The 8,267-nt window shown below is 42.7% G+C and overlaps 1 protein-coding gene across 1 annotated transcript in view; it reads left to right on the forward strand.

Annotated features, from left to right (window-relative positions):
• The window catches only part of DCDC2 (doublecortin domain containing 2), a 246,346-nt gene that overhangs the window by 64,048 nt on the left and 174,031 nt on the right, over window positions 1-8,267 (forward strand). The window contains exon 5 of the mRNA XM_006757281.2: window positions 5,839-5,901. Within this exon, the coding sequence (XP_006757344.1) occupies window positions 5,839-5,901 (63 nt within the window). The remainder of the gene's footprint in view (window positions 1-5,838; window positions 5,902-8,267) is intronic.

The raw sequence follows: 8,267 nt of genomic DNA on the forward strand, positions 1-8,267 counted from the left end.
ATTCCCATCAAGCCCCACTGGGTCGGGGAGGGGGTGGGGGGAGCGCAGCCTCAGGTCCCCTGTCAAGCCCCGCTGGAAAAGGGGGTGGACGCAGTCTCAGATGCCCTGCCCTGGCCTGGTGCCACACAGCCTCAGGTCCATGCTGATCACTCGTTATGGCTCCTTACGTGAATCCTGCCTTTGCTGTGGGCGCAGCCACCTTTTGTTATGGGAACCCTGCTTCCACTGTGGGCACAGCCATCTTGTGATGGAGTGAGGAAGTGAGGGTCAATTTGCAAAAGGGGGGGGACGCAGTCTCAGATGCCCTGCCCTGGCCTGGTGCCACACAGCCTCAGGTCCATGCTGATCACTCGTTATGGCTCCTTACGTGAATCCTGCCTTTGCTGTGGGCGCAGCCACCTTTTGTTATGGGAACCCTGCTTCCACTGTGGGCACAGCCATCTTGTGATGGAGTGAGGAAGTGAGGGTCAATTTGCATATTAAATCTTTATTACATAGGATATGCCAGTCATAAACACAATGCCAGGCAAGAAGAGAGAACAGAAGGTCATGCTCACCTTATTCTAAGTGATCCATCCACAGATAAGTGTGCTGTATATAGTTTCGAGAAGTGCTGCCTTGAAGAGGAACCTGCACAATGAAATCTGAAGTAAGACCCCAATGAAGGCCTTCTCAAGGAAGGGGAGCCTCCTTGTTGGAGAAGCCTTCAATTGAATATTTTTGAATACTTACCCCTCACTTTAGATTTTCATTTATGGAGAACATTGTTTCTTCTTAGTGGGTTGGAACACTGCAGGGATACCTTGGAGAAGAGGAAAGAGAGGGAGAGTTTTTTGAAACCTCAAAACTTTGCCTTGTCAGCATGGGTTTACTTCTGTTTGGTTACTCTAGTGAATGTCTGTAAGGTTTTGAATATCGTTATTAAAACTCCACATTTCAGTTTAATCATTAGGCATAATCTCTAATGAAACATACTATCAGATATGCTACTTAAAGGCTTTTGGTTGGGAATGGGATTCTAGACATTAAATTGGGTGTTAATTATTAACTTTATTGCAGAAAGGTATGGGGCTGTGTGGTTTAACTCACTAATCTTTAGCCTGGGAATTCTAGGTTCAAAGGGGGAACTACTAAATAGTTAAACTCCTAAGTATTTTTTTCTTTAACTTGGGAAAAGATTTCCAGATTATGTTAGTCAGGTTTGCTAATTTCTTGAAAAATCAAAGAAATAAAACCCACTTTTGTGAGTTCTTTCAATAATAACTGAAGCCCCTCTCCACTTGTTTATTTTGTACCTTTCCCCCACCTCTCTAATGTAACAGCTAAGTAAGAATCATTTCTTTAAGGAGCCAGTTCACATCAATGGTCATGGCGATTCCGAGGTGAATCTGACCTTGCCAAGGCTCAGTGAAGACAGGTTTTCTGTTGAAGACAACTGGCTATACTCAGCTTCTTTCATGCTTTTTGTTTTACCCTTTTCTCGGTACTGAACTCGTGTGTGTGTGTGTGTGTGTAATGTTTGAATAATTGTTTTACCCTTTTCTTGGTACTGAACTCGTGTGTGTGTGTGTGTGTGTGTGTGTGTGTGTGTGTAATGTTTGAATAAGAGTGAGAAAGAGGTGCTTATATCAACCTGGAAAACACTGATCTAATGAAAAGTATCCATTGATAACACTAATTAGCACTGATAAAAAACTAAAAGTTTAGTGATTTTAGTTTGTCCATTAACATGCATCATGGAAGTTGTTCCAAATATCTTGCATCCTCTCTATTTGGCAAGTAGACATGATTTTAGGAAATTGAATGTTTGTGAAATTGGAAGGCATGCAAATTAGAGCATTATAATTTTTTATAGTAATAAGCTGTTCTAAATAGACACAACTTTATTAAGCATTTAGTGAATAATTATCAACCCTTTAAGAAAAAAATTAAAAAAGTATCTAATAAAATAAATTGCCAGCTAAATGTGTATATTTAAAAATGCTACTTAATTGAAGTTTCAAACTATACTGAGTAAGAAATTTCAGTTAAGTCCCCACTAATATAAGGTCCCTTTGGCAACTCCGGTAGCAACCCCTACTGAACAGAGAAGAACTTCTTGTTCCTATTCTGCATGAAATTCAGAAACATAGAAGGTGAAATTTTAGGACTGTGTAGTATGATTTGAAGTTCTGCCAAGCCTCACCAGGCTTCTGATTGATGGATACTTGTGCACCTACTTACCAGAAAATCACCTCTTCAGTTTGCATTTTAGGATCATTGTTTGAAGGAGCTTAGAGGGAGCTGATGGAGCTTTCTGGTGAAGTCAAAGGATTCTTCATCATGGAAGTATGATTATTTTGACAGGGTCAGAATAACAGGAAAACATGCCTACATACATAGCAAAGTATAGCCAAGGAAGACAAAGTATGGTCTACCATTTACTGAGCATTACTTATCTATGATTTCACATTTTATCAAGAGTATTTATTAAGAGCCTGCAGAATGCCAGGCAGTGGGCTAGACTCCAGCTGTAAAGTTGTAAAAAGACACTGACCATGTGTGAATCAGACATTCTCACAAGGTAATTGTAGAAGGACTCTGCAAAAAGTTTTAAGAAGAAAAACTACAAGCCCTGGCCAGGTGGTTGGAGCATTGTCCCAAATGCCAAAATGTTGCGGGTTCGATTTCCAGTCAGAGCACATACCTAGGTTGGGAGTTCAATCAATAAAATTATAAAATCAATAAAAACATATCCTTAGCTGAGGTTTAAAAAAATAGAAAAGCTACAAGAAAAAGAATAAAGTGACTGAAAAACAATACTAGAGATTGTTAACCCAAGGGAAGAAAATGATTTATTTGGACCTAATTAATAATTGGTTTCAGTGTTTATGAAGGATATGGTGACTAGCGCTTCTCCATCACTGCTGGTGCCAAAAAGGGAGAAACAAAATTAAGCTGTGCTGTTGATTGAAGGGTTTAGATCAGATTGAAAGGAAGTTCCCCTCTTTAAAAAAAAAATCTGGTGAAGACTACTAAACACTCATTAAAAGAGTTACATCTTCTTTCTATTATAAATTATAAATATGCTAGAGGCCCAGTGCACAAAAATTTGTGCACTCAGGAGGAAAGGGGGGTCCCTCAGACTGGCCTGTGCCCTCTCGCAGTCTGGGACCCCTCGGGAGATAACGACCTGCTGGCTTAGGCCTGCTCCCAGGTGGCAGAGGGCAGGCCCAATCCCTAGGTGCAGCCCCTGGTCGGGCTCAGAGCAGGGCCGCTCCTGGGTGGCAGAGGGCAGGCCCACTCCCTAGGTGCAGCCCCTGGTTGGGCTCAGAGCAGGGCCGATTGGGGAGTTGGGGCGCCGCCCCCTGTCATGCACAGAGCAGGGAGATTGGGAGGTTGTGATGTCACCCTCAGTCACGCTCAGGGTAGGGCCAATTGGGGGGTTGGGGCACCGCCCCCTGTCACACTCAAGGCAGGGTCGATGGGGAGGTTGCGGTGCCCCCCCCTTTCATGCACAGAGCAGGGTCAATCAGGGGTTTGGGGAACTCCCCCTGTCACTCACAGAGCAGGGCCCATCAGGGGGGTTTGGGCGCTGCCCCCTGTCACGCTGATCCCGGTGCTGGGAGGTATATTACCCTTTAACTAAATAGGGTAGAGGCCTGGTGCATGGGGGGGGCCAGCTGGTTTGCCCTGAAGGGTGTCCTGGATCAGGGTGGGGGTCCCCACTGGGGTGCCTGGCCAGCCTGGTTGAGGGGATGATGGCTGTTTGCAGCTGGTCACATACCCTTCAGGGTGGGGGTCCCAACTGGGGTGCCTGGCCAGTCTGGGTGAGGGTCTGAGGGCTGTTTTCAGGCTGGCGGGTGACAGAAGCTCCCAACCACTCCTTTTTTTCCTTTTTTAAAAAATTCTGGGCCACCTTTAGCTCTGAGGCTCTAGCTCTTAGGCCTCCGCTGCTGAAAGCAGATATCTGGTTTGTTTAGGTTCTACAATCGAAACTCTGTATCAACTCCAGGTCTGAGATCCTGGCTAGCTGAAAGCTGGTTTCTGGGGTTTTGTTTAGCTTCTATATTTGTAACTATGTTTCAAATTGCCAGCTCAGAGGCCTGCAGGGCAGGCAGGGAACGTTGGAGTCCTCCATTACTGAAGCATGCAAGCCTCATGTTCACTTCAAGCTGCCTGGCTGCTGGCCGCCATCTTGGCTGGCAGTTATTTGCATATCACCCTGATTACCCAATGGGAAGGGTAGCGTTTGTACACTAATTACCATGTTTCTCTTTTGTTAGATAGGATTTTTCTCTCTTGCATAATTCAGAAAAATACAAAATACCCTCTAATATAAGGTTTTGTGAGTTAGTTTTGCTGCCAGAACCTTCCTGGGGAGCCCAGAAGGACCACCACCCAGGTTGTTAACCCTCTTCTGTGGAGGAAGCAGTGTGTGGGAGAAAACTGGGGGAGTGAATGGCAGCAGTCCATGTTGGTCCCTTCCATGTTGATTCCTCAGGTTTCAGTGTCAGTAATAAGCATGTAGTTCTGTGATTTGCTGGTACTTCTAGCCAGAATGGTGTGTGTGTGTGTGTGTGTGTGTGTGTGTGTGTGTGTGTGTGTGTGTGTTGATTGATTGAAGCAACACTAGGAGAATAAAGGGTTTGGAGAATATTCCTGGTCTGGAGTCTGGATTCTGTATTTAGAACTGAAGGTCACTTAGCATCCTCCAAAGATGTAGCAACCATCCAAAGGGATGTTTTAATTTTTTTCAACATGTGGAACATCCAGAAAGGGAAAATCCAAGAAAGGGATATATTATAGGATAAGAAAAGTGAAACTCAGAGGAATCAGTAGTAACAAACAAGTACCTAGCCCTAACCAGTTTGGCTCAAAGAGTAGAGCGTTGGCCTGTGGACTGAAGGGTCCCAGGTTTGATTCCAGTCAAGGGCATGTACCTTGGTTGCGGCACATCCCCAGTGGGGAGTGTGCAGGAGGCGGCTGATCAATGTTTCCTTCTCATGAATGCTTCTAGCTCTCTATACCTCTCCCTTCTTCTCTGTAAAAAAATCAATAAAATATATTTAAAAAAACGAAAAAAAGTACCTAGATTCATCTGTGGTAATACATTGAATTTTCACTAGAATATAGGAAATGACCAGTTTAGGCAATTTAAATTTTATTTCTCGCTAATTTAGAATAAATTCTCTCTGTGTGTGTTGTGTTTCGCAGACCCAGAGTAGCACAGAGCAGCATTAAATCCTTGGGCTTTTTTTTTGGTGGAGTAGCATTGTGAGAACACTGTGCTAATGAAACCAAGGACTGGGCTTAGACCTCATAGGACTCAGTCCCTGGCCCCAGACTAGCCCCCAACAGTCTCCAGAATGTTGTCCTTTCAGGGGTGGTGTTGGTTAAGGCATGCACAAGAGTGTATGTGTAGTTTAGCTCTCACTGATCACCATACTGGAAAAACATATTGGATAGTCTTATCTTTGTGTACAAAATAGTACATATTTCAGTGTCCTTCAGAATGGCTGGACGGAGGCATTTATTAAAGCCAGGGCTATTTATTTGCCTTTGGTTGGTTTCATCATGAAGGATGAAGGTGGTGTGCCTCAGTGTTTAGCTTGGTCAACAATGAAAATTCCCATTTGTCATTGTGAAAGACTCCTTTTTAAGCAGCCAGCCAGATCCAGCTCAGATGTCACCCATGATTACATAGTTTGGATGTTTGGTTTGTTGAAATAAGGTTATTTCAGCCCATCTGTTAGCTGGGGGCAAAACTGAGTGGTAAGGGGATTGTGGGAAAGAGAAAACTAAATTGACTTGTTATATTTGCAATGTCTAATGTTTAACTGGAACATTTCTCTCTAGGAAATTTCTAAAGGCAGTCTATGCTGCTTTGTGTGTGTATCTGTGCTTTCTCACCTCCTGGCAGTAAGTATTTTTTTGAGTTTCAAAGATTTATGGACCTCCATAGCCATCTTTGCTGTTTCAAATGATATAACTTAATGTATAGAAATTGTTATAAAACAAGTCATCTAATATCACCCAAGTTGCATTTTGTAAATTTTATGCTAATTGATAAAACTCCTCATTCACAGCCTGTTTTCCTAGAAGTGAGCAGATAACACATATTCCAGTACTACCAATTTTGCATGAGCTAGTATGGGGTTTTCCACAGGTGGTTTTCAAAAAGTAGAGTTAAAAAATAATCTGAAATATCAGTTTTTAAATTACATATATATATTTTACTATAGCAAAGACATTATTTTAGTATGGTTTTTGCAAATGTATAGCTTGTTTCTCATGAATGCTCAATTGGCTGATATTTAATTTAGTCAGGTGGTATATGAAAATTGGATTAAATTACCTTTCTCCCAGCTGGCATTTCTCCTAATCAGATTGCTAGTCTCTTCTGTTATTCTTTGTTTCAAATATTTAATCAATGATATTGATTAACTTTGTCTGACTGTTCTCACCTATTTGTCAATCTAAACATAACCATGTGCATATGTAATGAAATGTAGGCAATGAAATTTGTTGCTGTCCTTGCATGTGTTTGAAGCTCAAGGGAATGACACTAATCACATATTTACAGTTCCTTTTGGTAGTAAAAAAATAATATCACAAATTATTTCATTAAAAATATTTTAAGTACTTATGTATGTTCCAGGCATCATGCTAATTGAATTTACAGTGGCGAGGAAATGAGACAAAGTCACAGCCTTAATGAAGCTTGCTGTCTGTTGGAGAAGCGTGCTGTATCAGAGAGTACAGAAGCACGGGGTGCTAGGGGGCACTACTACAAATCAGGGGAGTCCTCACAAGCTTCCTGGAAGAAATAATGTTTAAGTTAAGACTTAGAGGGGATGAGTAGATGCCAGCCAGGGCAACGGGGCAGCGCAGGGGAGGGTTGTGTCCCAGGCAAAGAGAACAGCATGTGTGAATGTTTGCAGATGAGCGAACAGATGGCACATTAAAAAAATGTACATTGAGTTCTGTTTGGCTGATCATGGGAAGGTGTTGGCATGGAAGAGTGTGGTGGAGATATGCAAGAGATGAGACTTGGAAAACAGAAAGGGACCAAGCCATAAAGGCTTTTAAAAAAGAGTTTTGCCTTTTTCTGCACAACAATTGAAAATTATTTAAGAACTTTCAGCAATGGATTGATGTGATCACTCTTGCTGCCACAGCAAGGTTGGAGGTTAGGAGACCACTTAATGGAGGTTAATGTGGTGCTCCTGATGGGAGAGGCTGTGGAGGTGGTAGAAGGATCAGATTTGAGAGACAGGACTTAGTACCTGGCAGGATGTGAGTGATGAGTGAGCAGTTGGGTGATTCTTGGATTGCTGGCCTGAGACACTAGATAGATGAGACAGGAGGAAGTTGTTTTTTGATAACAGTGACAGTCATATCAAGTTAGTGGGGTCCTGTGAATCAAATTTGATGTCAAGAGGATCTGTCCGATGCTTTGAAGTGTTAACTGTTTGAACATCAAGCCAGTCCAAATGTTGGAAGATGTGCAAAACTAGGACTCCTTGTGTGTGTGTTTCTGTACTGTGTGCTCGGTAGGGTTTTAGACACTTTACAAAGATGATCTAATTTAATCCTCACAGCAACTTTATGATGCAGGGATGGTTATTCCCATTTTATGGAGGGGGAAGTTGGTGACTTAAAACATGGTCCTGCAAAGCTCATAGTCCAGACAGACTATATGTTAACATATGTGTGTTAGTGTTTAAAGAATTAAATAAAGTTGATCATTGAATATTTCTTGTTCTTGAATGGGCATGTGGAGGTGAAGGGACTTATTTATTATACTTTAATTTAATGATGATAGGAAGGATAATGAATATATCTACACTAATAAAAGAGAAACATGGTAATTGGCATATGACCACTACCCTTTTCATTGGCTAATCAGCGAGATATGCAAATTAACTGTCAGCCAAGATGGCGGCCGGCAGCCAGGCAGCTTGAAACTAACATGAGGCTTGCTTGCTTCAGTGACGGAGGACTCCAACATTCCCTGCCTGCAGCTGCAGCCCTCTGAGCTGCAACTCTAACCAACTATGTAACAAATACCACCGGACTTCATCCAGCAGATTTGCAACATTGTAAGCAAAGGCCAGAAACCTACTTTTCAGCCATGGAGGCCTAAGAGCTGGAGCCAAGCCTCAAAGCTAAAGCTGGCCCAGAATAAAAAAAAGAAAAAAAGGAGCAGTTGGGAGCTTCAGTCACCCCCAGCCTGAAAACAGCCCTCAGCCCCTCACCCAGACTGGCCAGGCACCCCAGTGGGG

Source organism: Myotis davidii, unplaced genomic scaffold (assembly GCF_000327345.1).
Source record: "Myotis davidii unplaced genomic scaffold, ASM32734v1 scaffold53, whole genome shotgun sequence".
In the NCBI taxonomy this organism is placed as follows: Eukaryota; Metazoa; Chordata; class Mammalia; order Chiroptera; family Vespertilionidae; genus Myotis; species Myotis davidii.